This window comes from Podarcis filfolensis (genome assembly GCF_964270895.1).
Source record: "Podarcis filfolensis genome assembly, chromosome: 14".
NCBI classification, from domain to species: Eukaryota; Metazoa; Chordata; class Lepidosauria; order Squamata; family Lacertidae; genus Podarcis; species Podarcis filfolensis.
In genome coordinates this window covers 13,119,042-13,140,616 of record NC_139616.1, presented here as the reverse complement: position 1 = coordinate 13,140,616, position 21,575 = coordinate 13,119,042, and the positions used below count along the sequence as shown (strand labels likewise).

The 21,575-nt window shown below is 45.7% G+C and overlaps 1 protein-coding gene across 6 annotated transcripts in view; it reads left to right on the top strand.

The window, feature by feature from the left end:
- The first annotated feature begins 5,218 nt into the window (after window positions 1-5,218).
- The window catches only part of FBN1 (fibrillin 1), a 215,471-nt gene continuing 199,114 nt past the window's right edge, over window positions 5,219-21,575 (top strand). The window contains exons 1-2 of one of the 6 annotated variants that reach the window (XM_083586070.1): window positions 5,219-5,671; window positions 6,045-6,436. In XM_083586070.1, the coding sequence (XP_083442196.1) occupies window positions 6,219-6,436 (218 nt within the window). In that variant the 5' untranslated portion in view covers window positions 5,219-5,671; window positions 6,045-6,218. Of the gene's footprint in view, window positions 5,672-6,040; window positions 6,437-21,575 lie in introns of all 6 variants that reach the window. The other 5 variants (XM_083586073.1, XM_083586074.1, XR_014541581.1 and 2 more) reach the window with 5 other exon arrangements.

The following is a 21,575-nucleotide window of genomic DNA, read 5'->3' as shown; positions in this document are numbered from 1 at the left end:
CCTGCAGCACCACCCGCGTCTACAGTGCCACCCGGATCAATCTCTACATTAGTGGGACTTAAATGTGGCTGCATTGGGCTGGATTTGCATTCTACGAAGAAGTTCGGAGTATGTTCATAAACGTTTAATGTGCATTCACCACATTGCCAGTGCTTTAGTTTTGACCCATGTTCGTGTGGCAGTTATCATTAATGCATCTGCATCTCTTATTTCTTGTGTGGGGGGGAACAGTTGAAGCATCCCCCTGCTTTACCCTCTAACAGGCCTCACCACAACTGGAATCCACAAACTGCTTCAAATTCAGCCTTGGCTTGTTCCTACAGTGACGATGTCGTCATGAGAGCGAACAGGGACAAATTCAAAATGCGGAAGACCTGTTAAATGGTTAATTTCACCTGAGAAATGGCGGTGCATGTTCTTACTACTTGCAGTCATAATAACTGTTGGTCAAGAATCATGTGGGCAGCAGGAGGCAGATACAGTATTTTTTGCTCTATAAGACTCACTTTTTCCCTCCTAAAAAGTAAGGGGAAATGTGTGTGCGTCTTATGGAGCGGATGCAGGCTGCGCAGCTATCCCAGAAGCCAGAACAGCAAGAGGGATTGCTGCTTTCACTGCGCAGCGAACTCTCTTGCTGTTCTGGCTTCTGAGATTCAGAATATTTTTTTTCTTGTTTTCCTCCTCCAAAAACTAGGTGGTCTGGTGCGTCTTATAGAGCGAAAAATACGGTACATGCCATCAATAACGGGCAAAAGATTCCTGCATTGCAGAGGGTTGGAGCCTCGTGGTCCCTTCCAACTCTTCCATTCTATGATTCTCTCCACACCGGTAAGCCAAGGACACATACCAGCCAGGCAAAAGCATTCAACAGGGGTGGGGAGGTTGTGCAGCGTGCATGAGAGAGTCCTGAGGGGCTAGATACGAGGCCTGGAAAACTGCATTTGGCCTGCAGTCTGGAGGTTCCCCACCCCTGGCTTAGCTATTTGTTGACTTACTGATTTTGGAATTTAAAAATTGAAATAAATAAAGCCCAGTAGTCGCTCAGCAATTTCTCCACCATTAGGCTAAATGCACAGGACCCTTGCGAGGCAGAGAGCAGAAGCAAAGGTGAATATGGTGGTTTTATATTGGCAGCACTAACAAATAATTTTAAGCGGCACCCTATGTTAAAAAGTCAAATTGGCTAGTACTGCCTAGCGCATGGGTAGGCAAACTAAGGCCCGGGGGCCGGATACAGCCCAATCACCTTCTATATCTGGCCTGCAAATGGTCCGGGAATCAGTGTGTTTTTATATGAGTAGAATGGTACTTTTATTTAAAATGCATCTCTGGGTTATTTGTGGGGCATAGGAATTCGTTCATTCCCCCCCCCCCCAAAAAAAATATAGTCGGGCCCTCCACATGGTCTGAGGGACCCCCTGCTGAAAAAGTTTGCTGACCCCTGACCCCTGGCCTAGCATTAGGAAGGCACTGGTGGTGACCTGGAGACCCTCCTTCACTTTTCTCCAGTCTTTCCAGGGGGACGCATTTAGTAACATTAAGTAACCGGAAGCTGCAGTTAGTGCAGAGTGCTGCAGCACAATTACTGACAGGGGTGAAGCGCTGTCAGCCTGCAAACCCTGTGCTCAATTTGGCTGCCGAATTGCTACTGTGTCAGGTTCAAGGTGTTGTCACAGTTGGTATATACAGTACAGTGGACGCTCGGGTTGAGAATGTGATCCGTGCGGGATGCATGCTCGCAATCTGCATCGGCGCGTCTGCGCACACGTGGGTTGTGATCCGGTGCTTCTGCACATGCTCAAAGCACGATTTAGCACTTCTGTGCCTGTGCGACCCCCGAAACCTGGAAGTAACCTGTTCTGGTACTTCCAGGTTTTGGCGGGTCCGTAACCTGAAAAAACGCAACTTCAAGAGTCTGTAACCTGAGGTATGACTGCAAATCCATTAGCAACTCGGGACCAGTTTACCTATGAGATCGCCTCACCCCTTTTCGTTCAGCAGAACTAGCACTGTAAGAACTTGATCTATTAGTGTGGCAGCACCAATACTTCGAAGCTCCCTGCCTATTGAAATCAGGCACGCACCTTCACTGTACTCTTAGCAGAACATTATTTAGACAAGCCAGATGCTTAGAAAAACTGGTGTCAGTTTTAATTTCCTTTTCAGTCTATTCCTCTTTTAACTTTTGAAAGATTTAAATTATTGTTAATTTTTTCTTATTGATAATGTTATTGTTTTATATTTTCTTGTAAACCACTTTGCTTTGTTTTGTTTTTACAGCCAAGCAGTGTCTGCCTTTTAAATAAATAAACACAGTGGCTTAAAGAATGAAGGCATATGCCTAAAGCTCGCTTGGTGACTTGGAGTCACTGGTCATGACTTGGCCCAATCTACCTCACAGGGTTGTTGTAAAGATACAGCTGAGGGGACAGAAGGAGCCATGTATGTCACCCGTAGCTCCTTGGTGGAAAGGTGAGAGATGAAAGGGTTGATTTTCTGGTGGTGGTCGCTGTTGATATTGTGTTGTATCCAGTGTAACAGTAAGCTCAACTTGCTTGTTTTGTGGGCAAAATGTTTTGCGCTGGCGGAACACTGTGTAAAAGCAGCTTGCTGTCAACTCTGCTGTGCAGTAGAGTCTGCAATCTGTTGCACTATGAGTCTCCACTAGTGCAACTATTGCATCGGATTGCTCTTTGTGCAACATTAAAATCCACAAGTCTGCTAGCATAACAGCCCTTATACTGGTAGATAGAGAATACTGGATGTATCCAAGATGTATACTATTTCTAATTGTCTTGATTCCCCCCCTCCCCCAATTGCTATACTTATTGTTCGTTTGCTATATTGCTATATCATTTTTGGAGGAAAAGTGGGATGCAAATAAACAGACAAAGAATATAGTTGCAGTGAACAACTATCCTGCCCATCACTTGCCAGGGTTTAAAAGAGGCTGCCTTTGAAAAGTCTACTCTTTTTGCACTTTGCCTGCCAAAGAAGTGACAGAGGACTTTTAATCATTTCGGTTAAACTAAGGTTACCAGATTTTTTTCAAAGAATCCGGGGACACTTTTTTTTTTTAAGAGAGAAAAAAAAAGTTGTTTAAAAAGTTATTTAAAAAGTAATATTAAGAAGTAATATCTTCTCTTCTGTGGTCTCCTTCTGTCCTCCTTCCTCTGGACCCTGGCCCGCTGTCTTGGAGTGCTAGCTGCTGTGGAGTAGGCTTAGGTCGGGCCTGGGCTCGGCCACGTGTCCTTGCCCTCCCGGTGTTCTCCTACCTCTCTTCCTCAGCGGTGGCAGCAGTGCGGCAAGGTCAGGGCTCCCTTCTTTTTTCTCCTTCTTCTTTCTCTCTCTTCCTTCTCCTTCTCCTCTCCCCCCCCGAGTCAGCTCCAGGGTTTTCCTGGTCCTGGAGCGCTGCTGAGCAGTCGGCCAGGGAGCTGGCCGCTCTTGCACCTGGCTCAATTTGGGTCATGGGGTGTGTGTGTGTGTGTGTGTGTGTGAGCGGTTCCCCAAGTTGATGCAGTAGGCACCTCTGGTTCCGCCTTGGCAGTGGCTGCAGCAGCAGCAGTCTCAGCAGCCTGGAGCCAGCCTGGCAGCACAGCTGGCTCTGGCTGGCATCAGGAGCTGCTCGCTGCCATGGCACCCGCCATTTTGCCTTGCCAGAAGTCCCCATATGATGTGTCTTGTGCCATTGAACCAATCATGAAACATTCATTCCCTACTAATAAATCTACAACACTTAAAATATAAATCCGGGGACATTAAATGAAATCCGGGGACATTCCGGGGACGGATTTTGTCCAGGGACAGATTTCTAAATCCAGGGACTGTCCCTGAGAAAGGGGACGTCTGGTAACCATAGGTTAAACTAGACATGAACTCTTGTGTTCTCTGTCCTGACACTGCATTTGAAGCAGTATAGTGCCACACTGTACAGTCACAGCTTCTCTCCCTCAAAGAATTCTGGGAGCTGTAGTTTGATAAAGGTGCTGATAGCTGTCACGAGAAGACCCTTGTCCCCCTTACAGAGCTACAATTCCCACAGTTCTTGGGGAAAGAGGGATGGACTGCTAAACTAGTCTGAGAATGGTAGATGTTTAGTCGTGTCCAACTCTTCATGACCCCATGGACCAGAGCACGCCAGGCACTCCTGTCTTCCACTGCCTCCTGCAGTTTGGTCAATAGGGGAATAGGGGTCAATTGGGGAATGGGGGTTTCCTAACGCCTCTCAGCATGGGTGGCGCTGTGGTCTAAACCACAGAGCCTAGGGCTTGCTGATCAGAAGGTTGGCGGTTCAAATCCCTGTGACGGGGTGAGCTCCCGTTGCTCGGTCCCTGCTCCTGCCAACCTAGCAGTTCGAAAGCACATCAAAGTGCAAGTAGATAAATAGGTACTGCACCGGCGGGAAGGTAAATGGCATTTCCATGCGCAGCTCTGGTTTGCCAGAAGCAGCTTAGTCATGCTGGCCACATGACCTGGAAAAACTGTCTGTGCACAAACGTTGGCTCCCTCTGCCATAGCTGTCAACTTTCAGATTTGAAAATAAGGAATCAGCAGCCTCACCTGTCCCGGGGACAGTCCACGGGATATCTAACAATCCAGGATAGCAGCGGGAAACGATGCTGGAATAAGGGAATTTCCCGCAAAAAAAGAGAAGGTTGACAGCTATGCCCTCTGCCAGTAAAGCAAGATGAGCGCTGCAACCCCAGAGATGTCCGCAACTGGACCTAATGGTCAGGGGTCCCTTTCCCTTTTTAACGCCTAATGAACTACACTTCCCAGCATTCTTTGTGGGGGAAGCCTTGGCTGTGTTAAAGTGGCACGATGATACTGCTTTAAATGTATAGTGCAGATGAGGCGTTATATAAGCCAGGAATCGCCAACTATCTACCCTTCAGGTTCCTTCAGCCCGTCAGGGGAGGAGGTGAAGAGTTTGGGTTAGAACCTGCTGCCATGGCTTCCCTGCGGTCAGGCGGGCACAAGCTCTTGGCACCAGGGTGTCCTTCGCTTCGTGGGTCAGCCTTTCGGGATCACAGGAAAGGTTAATCTGCCGTCTAGACGACTTTGCCAAGCCCTTGGGTGCCCGTCCTTGCCCGCGCCGCCCTGAAGGAGCGCAAGGCGGCAGTGCCAAGCCGGAGGTCGGGGGGGGGGAGAGCGGCGCTTGCGCCAACATCCTCCCCTTTCTCTCTCTCTCTCTCTCTCCCCCCCCCCCCCTCGCGCCGCTTTGGTTTGCGCTGCGTTCTGCTAAAAGGCGCGCAAAAGAAACCGAAGCAAAAAAAAGTTGTGAGGCGGGAGGAACGCGTCTCTCTCTCTCTCTCTCCCTGTGTGTTTTTTCCAACCGGGTTTTGTTTTGGCTAAATTTCCCCCCACTTCCCTCTCGCGAGAAAGGAAAGAGGGAGGGGGGCTGTAAAGACGCCGCGCAGACGATACTTGAAGAGGTGGGGGGGGGAGAGAGAAGGGAATAGAGAAAAAAAAAGAGGGGAGGGGAAAAGGAGGAGGAGGAGAAGGAGGCGAAGGAGGAGAAGGCAGACGGAGGAGAGCAAGGAAGGAAGAAGGAGACGGCAGGCGGCACAAGCAGTGCTGGATGCAGCGGCCACGGCTGGCAGAGCAGCCCTCCTCGCACCACCTCGGCCGGCAGCAGCAGCCTCGGCAGGAGGCTCTCCCGTGGGCGCAGGTCCTTCAAACCTCCGAGGCTTTCTCTTTGAAACAAAACGGGGGCGGGAAGCGGGGAGCTTCGAAGCTTCCCCAGAGGTGTCCCACAAGTGACAGGCGCCTCCTGGAAGACGCTGGCTGCCTGAGGAGAACTTTTGGCGCGGGGAGGCTCCGAGGGCAGCTGCTCGGATGCTCCGGCGAGGCGAGCTCAGCTGAGGAGAAGGGCGCGCGGGGAGGCGGCATGCATGGCCAGAGAGGGGCAGCCAGGAAAGGGTGGCGGTGGAGGCGGCGGTTGTGGGAGCGAGCCTGTTGCCGGTGGCGCCGGGGCGATGCTGTCGCCTCTTTCCCCCATCTAATAACGGTTCCTTTTTCTCCCCCCCTCTTTCCTAAGCTAGCCAGTGGAGAGTCTCTGCTGAAGCCGAGCTGCCCTGGGAGCGGAGGAGGCGGGCAGGCAGCAGGCGAGCCCCCTTGCAGCGGCGCGGGCGCGATCCGAGTGCAAGGAGGGTGGGTGGAAAGCTTGGAGGACGAGGAGAGGAGCCGCCGGCGTCGTCGCCGCCACCACCGGCAAGATGCGGCCGGCCGGGCTGCTGCTGCTGAGGTTCACGCTGGGATTTATTGCGCTGCTGGTCGCCTGCTCTTCCCCTCCGGGCGGAGGGGCTGCCGAAGGCAGTTTGGAAACGGACGTGGTCGCCGCCGCCGCCGCCGCGAAGGAAACCAACAGCCGAGCCAGCCGGTCCAAGAGGAGAGGGCAGGCGGGAGGCGCCGCGGGGCACGATGCGCTCAAAGGGTAATTGGCTGGAATGACGCGCGGGACGGGTGCCCGGCCGGTGCGCGGGGAGGGAGGGGAAGGGGACGGAGGAAGAAGTTGCCTGATACCCAGGTCAGAGTGTTTGCCAACCTAGCCCGGTACCGTCTGCTCTGGCTGGCAGCTACTCTCCAGAGGTCTTTCCCCACCATCAGCTCACCGATCTTCTTAAAACTGCGTTTGAATCTGGGGCTTTCTTCTGCATGCGGCTCCTCAGCTAGGATGCTAGACTGCTCCGGGTTCACTCCTTGCCTTGCATTAGAACACATGCTTTGCATCCAGAAGGGTTGGATTCCAGGCAGCTTTACTACAAAGGATGTTAGCCATGGTGGGAAAGACCTTTGGCAGAGTTCTTCTGCGCTAGATGGTCAGATTCCCATGCAATGCAAAAGTAAGCTTGGCAGCACTCTTCTTCCTCTTCTTCTATTTTTTTCTGACATGAGCTGACATGGGCTAGAGCAGGGGTCACTGCTGTACTACAGCTCCCATCATTCTTGACCACTGGCCATGCAAACTAGAACTGCTGGAAGTTGGACTTCCTTGTTAGAATGAACCCATTGGATGTGACAGGTTTCTGTTGGTTTTCCTGAGCTGAACCCTGGAAATACAACCTAGCAAGAAATGATTAAAGTTCCCTGGGCAGGTACAGGTTCTTGCTTTCTCTGTCCCACTGTTGTGTTGTAGAGTTGTCCCTATGTTCTGGTAATTAAGGAACTGTAGCTCAGGGATGTGCTTTGCGGGCAGAAGGGAACCATGCTCAACCCCTGGAACGTCCAGTTCAAAAGGATCAGGTAGCTGGCAACATGAGAGGCGACCATTGCCAAAAAATATTGGGCTACATAGTCTGACCTGGTATAATGGAGTTTCCTGTGTTGATTAGGGAATGGGCTTTATTCACAAGGACTGTGAAGGTTGGGGGATTGCTGGAGAAAACAGATCCTGGTGTACCTTTTGGGTGGATAGTGTGGGGAGAGGTTGACTGGTATCTGGCCCACCTGGTGTGTTGCTTCCCTTGCTTTTGAAATCCGTAGAGAACTCTTGGTTTAAAGCAGGAGTTTAGCTCTCCACAACATGTACTCATTCTTCCACTCTTGCCTATGGACATACATCCTAATTCAGATACCTACTTTGCCAGCAAATATATTTGAGGGGGGAGCAGGGTATATAAGTGTGAATGCTAAATGCACTGGTGCAGTGATATTATAAATTGCTCTGTTGGCTTAATTGGGGACATGATAGCTCAGATAGATGGTTTTGCCTATATAACTCCCTCCACACCTACCAACAAACTACTCAGTGACCAAACTATGGCGAGAGAATACTGGCTCATGACCACTTAGCCAAGTTTAGCTTTGCATGTTGCCTCAACCTGGAATCGTGGTTAATCTCTCTCCTAAACCATAAGCCAAGAACTACAAGGACTACAGCTTTGGCTTAGCTGCCAAACTGCAGTGAGCTAAAAGAGCTGGGGAAGAGCAAAGTGGCTGTAGTCGCCACCCTGGAAGCCAATGCTTTCGTTCTAAACCACGGTTTAGCTTGGCATTACGAACGCTGCTTCTAGATGGGACGGGAGCAGGGCAGCTTGACACAAAGTGCAGATGTATTGGTTGTGTGGGATACGTTGTATCCTTTGAGTAGTTCTAGGCTTGTCAGTTCCGCAGTCATTTTAATATGCACCTCAGCTGCATATGAGTGACCTCGTGCAAACCTTCCTCCATCCAGGTGGATTGTGCCCTTGCATTGGGAATTAATCTTCCTCCAAATTGGGGTAGCTACTGATCCTAGGGTGGGTGGTCAGTTGCAGATGCTGCTCATCTGACCTGCTGCATACTGGGAGGTAGCAGGCAAGGGAGTGGGCAGTTCGGTGCTGTGGAAACCTACTGGCAAGAGTGCCGGGAGTGGCTCCACAGTATTTTTGCACCTGCCAACCTCACTCTCTTCCTTCCCCCTCTACCTCCTGGTAAGCTGTAGTGATGCAACCAACCCAGAGGTCAGGTGAGTGTCAGTGCCCCACCATGGTGGGTGTTCTTTTATCCCTTCTTTCTCCTTCAGAATGTGCCTGGGCTCACTTGCTAGAGTCAGCTACAGTTAACTGTTCTGCCAGCAGCTTTGGCATCTCATTCTGTTAATTTGCCCTCTTGTTTATCTTGCTTAAACTGTACAGTTGCAATCCTATGCAAACTCGCCTGGACTGGGATAAGGCCCCATTAAACTCAGAGTGACTTACGTATGAATGGATGCATGCTGTAAGTGGCTTGCATGTGGAACATCTAGATTGGTGGCAGTTGGTGGATTCATCCTCATTGTTCTGTGTTTGGAGGCAAGAGAGGAAGGGGTTGACTTGTTTTATTTGCAATGCCAGAACAGGGAAGTATGATCTTGCAGAGCGTCAGTGGGTGCTAATTGTTTGTTTGTTTGTTTTGCAAATTTGACAAGCTAATTCAAAGCAGAGATGGCCTTTTGAAGAGGGGAGGAATGTGTGTACGTGTGTGTGAGAGAGAATGTTCAATGTGTGTTTCATGTAAAATTTCTAAATAATACAGTCTTGACTAGCCTTGTGACCTCATAAGACTTTCCAGTTTGATCAGAATTGTGAATTTTGGATTTTTCTGTTGCTGGGGAGGCTGCGATGTGGTGCGAGCATATACAAAGTTAGAGTGCATGGAAATCAATTAGCGTTGCCTTCTGAAGGTTGCTTGCTATCTTCTGGATAACACCTTTGCTGATCTCCTATAAAAATGGTTTAGGGATCAGTTTAGCACAGGGCTGGGGAACTGTAGAAATCATAGAACTGTAGAGTTGCAAGGGACCCCACGGATCATCTAGTCCAGTGATGGCCAAACTTGGCCCTCCAGCTGTTTTGGGACTACAACTCCCATCATCCGTAGCTAACAGGACCAGTGGTCAGGGATGATGGGAATTGTAGTCCCAAAACAGCTGGAGGGCCAAGTTTGGCCATGGCTGATCTAGTCCAACCCCCTGCAATGCAGGAATATGCAGCTGTCCCATAGAGGGATCAAACATGCAACCTTGGCGTTATCAGCATCATGCTCTAACCAACTGAGTTATGCAGGCTCCTGTGACCCTGGATTGCAATTCTCATCATCCCTGTGCATTGACTGTGAAGGGCGGAGCTGGTGGAAGCCCAACATCTGAAGGGCCACAGGTTCCCCCACTCCTGTTTCATTTTACTCCTTTTCATAGTACAGTCATACCTCGAGTTACAGACGCTTTAAGGTTGCATTTTTTCGGGTTACGGACCCGCCGAAACCTGGAAGTACCGGAACGGGTTACTTCCGGGTTTCAGCAGTTGCGCATGTGCAGAAGCTCTAAATCACGCTTTGCGCATGTGCAGAAGCACAGAATCGCAACCCGCGCATGTGCAGACGCGCCACTGCGGGTTGCGAATGCTGCGGGTTGAGAACGTGCATCCCGCATGGATCTCATTCGCAACCCAAGCGTCCACTGTATATAAGCCTATGATGACTGCAGGAATTGCATTCTTCCAGTGTTTTGTGCTCATCTTTTGGTTTTGCCTTACCAAACTGTTTTGCAGTGTTACACGACTGCACAGGCTAATATTTGGTATGTCCATGATGTGATGTTTCACATGAGTCCCTGGGCTGCCTTCCCAGTGCCATTCCTTTTGACTCCAAAGTTGTCAAAACTCTGGCAAGAGAAAGCCACCTTAAGTGAATGTGAAAAATGGTTTAAGCCTCCTTTAAGCATTACCAAGAGGAAACAAAGCCAGGAAGGTTATATTCTTTAGTTGTTTACTTTGCAAAGAGGCAATTGCTAAATACCCTATGGTCCTTGGTTGAAGTAAGCTTTGCAGGGATGCCTGAATTAATTTAAATCTGCCTTTCGCACACTAATTTTAATGGAGCTTGACAGGATTATAGGTAATAGGTTTGATATTATAGGTAATAGGTTAGTTACAACGTAATTTTAGGTTTCCCTGTCTCTTCTTTTTGCTCCTTTTCTTTTCCTTTGTGTATGTCCTCTATTATTTTGTGGGTATCTTTTAAATCAATTTAAGAATACTTGCATTGATTAAGCAAGGAAATAGAACCAGTATGACGTAGTTGTTGGAGTGTTGAACCTAGGATGCTGGGCTCCATATTGTGGGATGTGGAACACAGAGCAGTCAAATACAACATTCCTAGAGTGGACTTAAAAAGGGGGTGTCTGGACCAGCCAGTCAGAACTTCCTGTTTCCTCCTGGGCTGGGACAGACTTCCTCTGCATGTGACCAGAGGTGGGCGTGACCTCACCTGGGCAGGTAACAAAACAGCACAGGAGAGGCAGCCATATCTCTTTCTGACTCCATTCCTTGAAGAAGCAACATCTTCTTAGCCTGAGATGCTCTCTCGGCTTCCAGCAGCAAGTCTTATTGGCACATGGTCCTGGTGAAGGCTTAACATAGGAATGGCAAAGCACTTTACCCCCCAAAAAACCCAGAGTCCTTTTTGTTGGGGATAATTCAGATGGAAATTACCAGGTTTCAGAAAAGGTTATTTATGGCATGCCACTACTGCGGCCTGTGTTTTGTTAGCCCAAAAATGAAAAATGAGCGAGGTCCCAACTAAAGAAGAATGGCAACTTAAACTGATGGAATATGCACAGCTTGTGGATCTAATATATAGAATAAGAGAACAAGAAGAACATATGTTTAAAGAAGACTGGAAAATGTTTATTGAATATATGGGGGGGAAATAGTGTGCACTTGAAAATGTTGGCAGCATTAAGATAAATTCAGCAGCGTAAATAAGTTTTGATGGATGTAATAATGGAATACTGAATGGCTTGGTTTATATAAAATATGCAGGGATTTTTGTTATGCAAAAGGAACTATGGAAGGAGAAGAAGGGAAGTCATTGATATTTTAAGGTTGGTTAAATGAATGTTCTAAATTGTAAAACAGAAAATTACACACACACACACACACACACACACACACACACACACATGATAGGGATGGTGAACCCTGTGGCCCAACAGATGTTGCCTGACTACAACTCGCCTCATCCCTGACCATTTGACAGACTACCCAAGGCTGATGTGGGCTGCAGTGTTGCAGATTCCATATCCTTGGTCTAGTTGCCTTAGAAAGGACCATAGAGTTGGAAGCGACCCTTGGAATCATCTAGTCCTACTCCCTGCAGTGCAGGAATATGAAACTGTCTCTTACGGGGATCAAACCTGCAACCTTGGTGTTATCAGCACCACGCCCTAGCCAGCTGAGCTATCCAAGCCATGCCATTGCTGGTTGCTTGTCTCTGGAGATCCTGGGATTGAGTGGCCTCATGGAAGCAGTGTCAGGAGGCACTCTGTGCCTCTTTATTTCATGGTCTAGGTGGACACTAGAGATAATGTTGAGGTCAAGCAACAGGCTTGACTCCCAGGTCTATTGTAACCTCCTGTCCCCTTTTAAGGCTTGTCTGTTGTTAGTCCTCCCAGAGAAGATGAGCCTGTGTTTGGGCACATTCATTGGCAGGTTAGAATTGAGAACATAAAATGAACCAATGGCCCATCTACTCCTCTTCTCATAGTGGCCTGTGGGAAGCCGCCTAGCACAACTGCCCACCTGCAGTTTATAGCAACAGGTATTCAGGGGCATAATGTCTCTGACAGTGAGGCAGAACGTAGCCATTGTTAACTGACTGTGTTTTCTGGATTAGACATTGAGCTGTATTCAGTGCTAATCCTACTCTGAGTAAACCTGTTCAAATTAATGAAGCTAAGATAGCCATTACTACTTTTTAACTGGGCTTGGAATACTAACTTTCAAATACATTTCAACTTAGTAACCTCCTTGGCGGGAGCTACTTAACAGTATTAGATGATATCATTAAAATTTCCACAATCTTAACAGAAGCCCTAAATACTTACTAGAGATTATCTTATCTGACTGAACAAAGCTGGAGGTAATTTGTAATGATTTTAGTTGAAACTGACTGCCCAGTTATATTTAATAATATTTTGGGATTGCTTTATTCTACTTCAGCTGTCTTTTAAAGTAGAAGCAACTGTTTAATCAACGTTTTAAAAAAAAGTTAATGGAAAAGCAAAATGAATAAAATCAACCAGTAAAGGTACACATTGTAAGGTAAAACTACAGATTAAAGTCCACATCAACCTTTGTATGTCTTGAGTAAAAGGTAAAGGTACCCCTGACCATTAGCTCCAGTCGTGCACAACTCTGGGGTTGCGGGGCTCATCTCACTCTATAGGCCGAGGGAGCCGGTGTTTGTCCACAGACAGCTTCCAGGTCATGTGGCTAGCATGACTAAGCCGCTTCTGGCGAACCAGAGCAGTGAACGGAAATGCCATTTACCTTCCCACTGGAGTGGTACCTATATATCTACTTGCACTTTGATGTGCTTTCGAACTGCTAGGTGGGCAGGAGCAGGGACCGAGCAAAGGGAGCTCACCCTGTTGCGGGGATTTGAACTGCCGACCTTCTGATCAGCAAGCCCAAGGCTCTGTGGTTTAGACCACAGCATCACCCGTGTCCCTATGGCTTGAGTAGGGTTGCTCAAATGGAAAAGTTTTTATTGGATGCTGGAAAGAATGCAGAGAATACACCTGGCTATTGACCATTGGGCGGGTGTGGGTGTGTGGAGAGATCCAGAATGTAGAAGCTGGCTACACTAAATACTGGGTCCTTATGAGTGCAGAGAGAACGTTATGTGGTGCTTTTAGAAATGCCAGTTCTGCCAACCAAAATGGTTGAGTGGTCAAATATGGGGTGCGGTGATCCTTTAGGTAAACTGGTCCCAAGCTGTTAAGGGCTTTATATACTAATTCTAACACTTTGAATTTGACCTGCTAACAAATTGGCAGCCCGTGTAAACTCTGAACAGGGATTTGGTGTGCTTGACTCCTGTCAACAACTGTGCTGCTGCAGCATTCTGCTCAAACACCACTTTCTCGACCAAATACAAGGGAAACCCCATATAGAGCTTGTTGCCATAATCCAATATTGAAACCGGTGAGAAATATCACGAATGAACAATATTAGCAGTTACAGATACAATGAGGATGTGTTGCATAAATCAAGGTTAAAACAAGATGAGAAAGCACAGGGTACAATTTGGCCAAACCCATCATATCTAAGGCCCTACACTTTTCAAAGGGCGGTGGGGAGGGCAGTTTTGAGAGTGCGCTTAATCCCCCCTCCCCACTGAAATCAGTGGGTCTTTAAAAAATGTTTTGACTTTGTATCCTCCTCAGATTTTGCAAGAAAATGCATACAACTCCCCCCCCCGCCCCAGTCCATTCTTCTCCAAAGTACAAATATATTCCGAGACCTAAGAATTACAGTATAAATCATTAGCAGATGCGGGTAGACTTTTGTTTTCATGTAACTGTAGTTTGGATAGAAAGAGCAGCGGGTGGATTGGGGGGGGGAGAGTAGACTCCATCTGTTTTTAGAAAGTTTTCTGACTTGACTCTCAAGCATATGAACAGAAAGAGCTTCTTGAAACATTTCAGAAGAATAAAAGAGTTTAAATCTCATGAATGTTGTTTGTGCTTTTTTAAAAAAACTGTGTCAAATCTGGTCAGGTTTTTTAAATCACCTTGCTATGTGTAGTGCAGAATTACTGAACTGGTGTTCATTTGAATGTTGAGATTTCATGACCCAGCATTTAAAGCCCTGCTTTGAAGCAGGGTCTTCTAGATGGTATGGGCTGAAAAACCATCCTGATACAGGGTTTAGCTTTGTATGCAGGAGTGCCAGCTTGGCCCTGCAGCCGTGGGTGCCCAGGGCCATGGGTGCCATGCAGCATGCATGGCCCTTGCACAAAAATTTGTGGGTGCTCGCCCAGCCCCTTCATGGGGAATTCTGTGGGTGTCCAGGACCCCAGGGGGTTGGCACCTATGTGTGAAAGGAAGATGGGGAGGAGATATGTGAGTACAGTGGTACCTCTGGTTACGTACTTAATTTGTTCCGGAGGTCCGTTCTTAACCTGAAACTGTTCTTAACCTGAAGCACCATTTTAGCTAATGGGGCCTCCTGCTGCCGCAGCACTGCCACTGCACAATTTCTGTTCTCATCCTGAAGCAAAGTTCTTAACCCAAGGTACTATTTCTGGGTTAGCGGAGTCTGTAACCTGAAGCATATGTAACCTGAAGCGTATGTAACCCGAGGTACCACTGTATAACAACATCACCCTGGAACCGTTGTGGAGATCTCAGCTTGTTCTCATTATTGATTATCCTAATATAATTGTGGCAAGAATAGCAGGTTTGTTGCTTCCTGATGATGTGCAGTGCTGGCTGGATTGCAGTATTTCATAGAAGTGTACTGTAGAATCTGTAGAGGTGATGTTGTTTGAACCTCTTGTCCACGTGAGGCAGGTTGTTGCTGGACTTATCTCCCAATCATTACCATGACTATTGGCCGTGCTGGCAGGGGCTGATGGGAGCCGTAGTCCCAAAAAGATTTGAAGGGCCACAGGTTCTTCATCACCGATGTGCATAGTCATGGTTAGATAAGGAAGATTCTTGCAGCATATGGGCTAGATTCCAAATTTATTTTTTGTTTCAATATTTCCTTCCATGTGTTGCCTACTGAAACAAGGCCTCATGTTTAGTTTAACTCCATGATTATCCAGAAGTTGCTACTGAATTATCTTGCAGGATATTTGGAATAAGTGGGCTGATATCATGAAATGTGATGCAGTAAAATGAGAACTCCTGACTCTGTTTTTATTTCTATTCCATTTTTAAACCATGGAGCTCAAGGCATAGTAAGTACATCATCCCCCTCCTCCATTTTATCCTCACAACAACCATGTGAGGATCAGCCAGTGCGCTTCATGGCTGTGAATTTGAATGTGTATCTTTCTGGTTCATCACTCTAATCCTGGCTTGTGAATGAGCCCACAGATGTTACTTGCTTTGAGGATTTCTTACTAGCCTTCTAAAAGTCCTGTAGGTCATGTTATTTCATTCGGACTAAAAGAATTGCCTTCTATCAGCAGACTGGAGGAGGAGGAACAGACTAACCTGTCCCTCTTGTGCTAGCCTGTTACCCTATTTTTTGCTCTATAAGACTCACTTTTTCCCTCCTAAAAAGTAAGGGGAAATGTGTATGCGTCTTATGGGGCGAATGCAGGCTGCGCAGCTATCCCAGAAGCCAGAACAGGAAGAGGGAATGCTTCTTTCACTGCACAGCGATCCCTCTTGCTGTTCTGGCTTCTGATATTCAGAATATTTTTTTTCTTGTTTTCCTCCTCCAAAAACTAGGTGCGTCTTGTGGTCTGGTGCATCTTATAGAGCGAAAAATACGGTAACTTTTCCAGTCTGGTTGTGGAGGAAGGGGCTTTTAAGTCTTCCTCAGCTGCCTCCAACTCTAGATAAAGCCTGGATTTTGATGGCATATTCAGCATTTCAGGAATTGTGTGTAAGTGAGTGAGTGAGTGAGTGAGTGAGTAATTACACAAATTTACTATCCCCATGTCTGCCAAAAAGACTTGGAGTGTGTTGCGAAATTTCTGAAGTCAGAGGCGAGTCTCATCCAGTGGTGACAGGCTCTTCTTCAACCCCCTTCATAGCTTCTTACCTTTCCTATGATTTGCAATTAAGGCTAATCAAAAATGCAAATTAAGAAAATATCATTCATATTACGATTCTAAAATTCATAGTTATCCCACTTTTCTCTCCAGAAATGCAATTTGAAATGCAAGCTCCTCTCCCTTCTGTGGTTCAAATCCCACTTGATTTGTTAAGGGCTAGTCTCTCAAATATCTCAGTGGTAACTCTAATATCCCAGTTTATAATTAAGGCTTATGGGTTTTTTCATTTCCAACCAATATTTACCACTAAAAGCCTGCTTGAGAAAATCAGACTTACCATACTGGTAAATATTGGTTTAGGCGGGAAAAACCTCAAATGCTCTTTTCGTTCAGCTTCTGGCTGGCACACCTGGCTGGCTGTTTTCATTGCTGACAGTGCCATGCTATGTACCCAGGCAGAGTTAGATGGCATGATGCCTTTGAAACTGGGAGCAACATGTGAAGTCAGATGAATGCCAGAAAGGTGCACTTTCTAATGCGACTTCTGCGTGTTGTCAGTGGGCAGCTTATTATTTTTTTTAAAGATATTTATTGAAGTTTTACAAAAACATAAATTTAAAAAGGTCATATAAAAAGAAAGAAATACAAAAAAAACTTAGAAAAGTACATAAAATAGAAAAAAGAAGAATAAAAACAAATCCATTTTTTGTAACCCTAACTCATTATCTTATTTCCTTGGCCTCCTCACACCTCCCCTTTTTGTATCCCCATTTAAATAATCAAATCAGCAAATCCTTACCCTCTTTCGTTTATCTTAACTCTGTATCTTAACATATTATAACTCTATATTTTCATCCATTATCAATTCAATTTTGCATACTCTTGTTAACTTTGTTGCTAATGCCACTTATTTTCAATCCAACATCATTTTAACATTCATTAATTTTACAGTGTTTCTGCAGATAGTCTTTAAATTTCTTGCAGTCTTCTTCCACCAACTCTTCTCCCAGGTCTCGGATTCTGCCAGTCATTTCGCCAATTCCATATAGTCCATCACCTTCATCTGCCACTCTTCCAGGGTGGGTAAATCTTGTGTCTTCCAATACTTTGCAATCAGTATTCTTGCTGCTGTTGTTGCATACATAAAGAAAGTTCTGTCCTTCTTTGGCACCAATTGGTCGACTATGCCCAGGAGAAAGGTCTCTGGTTTCTGTCAGTGGGCAGCTTATTAGGAAGTAGCCTGCCTTTTATGACATGTGCTTCCAGCAGGCAGAAGGAAAACAAGAATTCAAGAGAACATCAGCTCAAAAAATCCAGCAGAAAAAAGAAAAGAAATAAACGTCGACTCCTTGAAATTGCCTTATGGATAATCAAATAGTCACATATTTGCTAGGGGTGCATACTGTGTTTGGATAACTAGAATGTTTGGATAACTGGGTTTTTATATTATGTGCATTTTGTAGTAGACTGGGTCTTACTGAGGCAATTGTATATAGGATCAGAGATCCTGGGGGTCAAGGTCAAGTATTTATTTTTATTATATTGATTTATATCCAGATTGGGACTTAAAGTGGCTTACACAAATTAAAACAACACAGGTAAAATACAGAAGGCTAAAAACATATAAAAGGTCATAGTTTAACTACTTTTTAACTGTAAAATTATATTTAACTATAATGATATAAACAATAATGAAAATAAATAAAGATAGTAAAAACAGCACAGCACTACTTAAAAACAGCCAGTACCCAAATGCCTGTCGAAATATAACAGTCTTCAGTAGCCGGTGCAAGGACAGGAAAGAGTGAGCCAGTCTAGCTTTTTCAGGAAGGGAGTTCCGAAGTCTGGGAGCAGCCACCGAGAAGGCTCTCTCCATTGTTCCATTTCTGGAGGCTCAAACTTCCTTTCCTTGTTTTAGATAAATTCCTCATGATACTTCAGGGGCAAGGTTCCATACTGTCTCGCATTCCGGTCCTGACCACACCCAGACATACCGTTACTTAGCTTTTGCAGGGTAATTGCATCATGTTCCTTCAAGCCCATGTCCTCGGACCATTGGGTTGCATCTCATGTAGTGCCAAGTTAAATTTTATTTATTTATTGAATGCATATCCTGCCTTTCCTTCCCAAAGGAGCCCAGGTGGCAAACGGTCTACAATTTAAAAATGAAAACAAAGCAAAAGCATTCTAAAACAGAGCCAAACATACAAATCAAAAACACCTAAAAGCAATTTCAACAAAAAACGTACCTTCATCCAACGCTCTTGAGGTAAAGTCAGGTAGTGGTACTTGTTGTGCTGGCAGAATGTTGCTGCACAAGGGGAAACAAGTACATTTACAGATGTTTCACAACACGCTTCCGCTAGTGCAGCTGGCATTTGATTCCTTTGTTGTTCAACCTTTAAACTCTGACATCCCTTAGCGCAAGGGCTCTTGCACTAGCAGACCAAGAAGGATGGCTATGTCCCATTTTCTCCAGTGAGGCTTAGTGCAATACAATACAGTTTTGATTTTTGCAATACTGCCTTTCTAGCCTGCCTCGATTTTACGATTGCTGTCATTGAGCAACATTCAAAACCACTATTTATGAATCAGGATCTTTTTGTTCTGTCCTTGGCAGCAGGCCCTTCAGCAACATGTTTCTTTTAACCCTCGTGTTCACTTAGTACAAATTGTGACTTGCTGCTTGTTTGTGTTGCATACATCTCACTTTGAGCATCTTTGTGGGTGCAGCTAGGAAGCAGAGTTCTGTCAAGCTAAATCTGGCCACTATTATGTCTATTTCGTGTAGCGGAGCTACAGAGTTTGGTCATCTGCTTCAACATCGAAGCCAATAAAAGCTCTATGCTTTATAGCTATCTGGGATCACTAGAAATATATATATAGAGAGAGAGCGCGCGTATGCATAGCTAAATGGTAGGGGAGGTGATTCCTTCAGGAGCTTGGAACACAGCCCATTAAAATAAAAACGTGGCACAATCCTATGGATGTTTACCTGGAAGTAATCCAACTGCATTCAGTGGGACTTACTTCCTTGTAAGTGTTTGAGGGAATGTTATGTCTACCAATACATATATCCCACTGAGTGTGGCTTACTCTTACTAAACCTATTCTCCGTGTCAGCAGGTATTATTAATGGACATAAATGACAAATGAAAACAGAAAGGAGAGAGAGAAGAGCAACACAAGCATGCTTATCCTTCAACTGTCACAAATTTGTCAGAGATATTGTCTAACTGGTGGTTATATAATAGTCAATAGTTGCATTTATTGTGTGTGTATAAAAAAAATAAATCTATGGGTTGTACCCAAGCAGTACCAGTGGAGTTCATCTGGCACAGTGACACTATAATTTCCTCTCCTCCTCCTCCTGTGGCCCCCTAAATCATCTTTGGAGGGTCTCCACAACCATCAGGATCTGATTTTGAAGGGGTGGGGAGCTGTAGTGGAATGACAAGTTCCATTCTGCTAATGCATGTCCCTATATATCCACTTATTTCTTTCCAATCATCTGTAACGGATGTGAGTAACCTTTGGCCCTCCAGATGTTGTTGAACTACAGCTTTCACCATCCATGGCTATTGACTATTCTTCTCGGGGCTGATAGGACGTACTTTAACAGCATCACGGGGGCCAAGGGCTCTCCCCCCACCATACCTGATCTATAATTAAAGCCCAATCTTCAAGGAAAGTCTCAACTGCATATAATTTACCTTAGTGAGTGTGAAGTGCTTGCTTAAAATTTCTGTGCATTTAATCTGTAGAAACTGATTTGGAAGATGAGCATGGAGGGGCATAGTTCAGTGGTAGAACACATGTTTTGCATGTGGAAGATTCCTGGTATAAGGCTGCTTTCTGTGCACATCCAATATGCACATCCAACACTGCAGAGGATTATACCCCTCACTTTATTGTTTTTGTTATTATTTATTTAATGTACCGGTATTTGTTTCCCACCTTTCTCCCAAGCTGGGATTTTATGGTTTAAAAGCGTAATTCTAAAAGACAAACTAATAAACATAAACTAGTTAAAACCAATAGTTAAAATACATCAGAACGTGTTTAGAACCACCAGTTAAAACCGTTTGCCCTGGTAGCGTTGTCAGTGATCAGCATTGTCTGCACCTTGATTTCCAAAGGCCTGTCTGAACAGGATGGTTTTAGTTTGACTGCAGAAGGGTAGAAAAGAGGGAGCCGATCTAACCTCTCTTGGGAGGGAATCCCACAATATGGGAGCAGCCACCAAAAAGGCTCTTCCTTGTGTCACCACCGACTGTGCTTCTGATGTTGATGCAACCAAGAGAAAGTGCTCACTTAAGGATCTTATCATCTGGGGCAGGTTCATATAGGGATATGTTTTGCAAAGATCATAAGGATCCCTGGATTCATCTACGTTAGTAAAGAAAATTCATTTTATATGCGTGTGACACCAGATGGCGCTGTGGAGTCCTGCCTGTCGCCAATGTGATTTCCCTCTTATGAGGTTTTCTGGAAGCGCTTTTTTGATGTGTCTAGATCCAGCCTTTGTCTGTGAAAATGAGGTACCTTCTATTTAATCTCTTGATGAGGAAATTCTTCACTTATCGGAAGATGGCATGGTAAGCCTAGGATGGTCCAAGATTTAGTCATCAAAAGCTGCTCAGAAAAGCCCTGTCAGATCAGATGAAAGACACATCTATTCCAGCATTTCCTTCTCACAGTGGCATAGTGTCAGACATGGAACCGATTGTTGTATTGGCGCATGGAGTAACAAAGGAACTCGCCCCTAGGAATTGTGCTGTTTGTTTCTCACTTAAAGTGAGAATGGCACCCCTCTGTCAGATTGTACGAAATCTTCCCATTCCAGCAATGTTGGGAAGCTTCTGTAATATTTTGCAGAGGTCCCCCTGTGTTGAGTAAGATCAGTTACCGTATTTGGCCATTCTCAGTGTGATCGAAACTGAGGTCAGTAAAGTGTTTGGCGTTGCTGCATGTCATTTTGAATTCCTGACTTTTATCCAGGCCTCACAGCTGCAGAATCCCCAGTCCATCTGCAAAGCTGTTCTGCTTCTTATTTTTTCCCCCTCTCTCCTCCTGCTGAATTAAGGCAGGATGCTGAAATAAATATATTCTTAGTCAAGGGCTTGAGTGTTACTTCTTGGGCCTGTTTGTTATTAATGGAGCAAAAAGGTAAATAAGAAGGGATTAAGGGCACAGGAGGAACAGAGAGGGGGTGAGTGAGGACAAGGGAGAAGGAAGGCAGCAATGGTTATGGGATGGCCATTTGCTTCTGACTGTCAAATAGAAGGACCATTATATTATTGGCTCAGGCTCACCATTCACTTGCACTGTGTAACTGGAGAAAGCTGAATCAACACTGCTAACAGAAGCAGTCTACTTTGAGATCCATTGAAATGAACAAGGCTGTTGGAATCCTGTTGTTCTGGCCTGCCCAACACCTGTGTGTATTTCAATAGGACAGGCTAGAAATTCTCTCAACAGCTTGTATTTTCTGCACTTCTTGTGTCATTGCTTATTTGAATTAATCTGTACGGAATGCAACTGATGGAAACTAGGCAAAGGGTTCCAAAAATGACCTTGCTAATGACTTGTAGAAC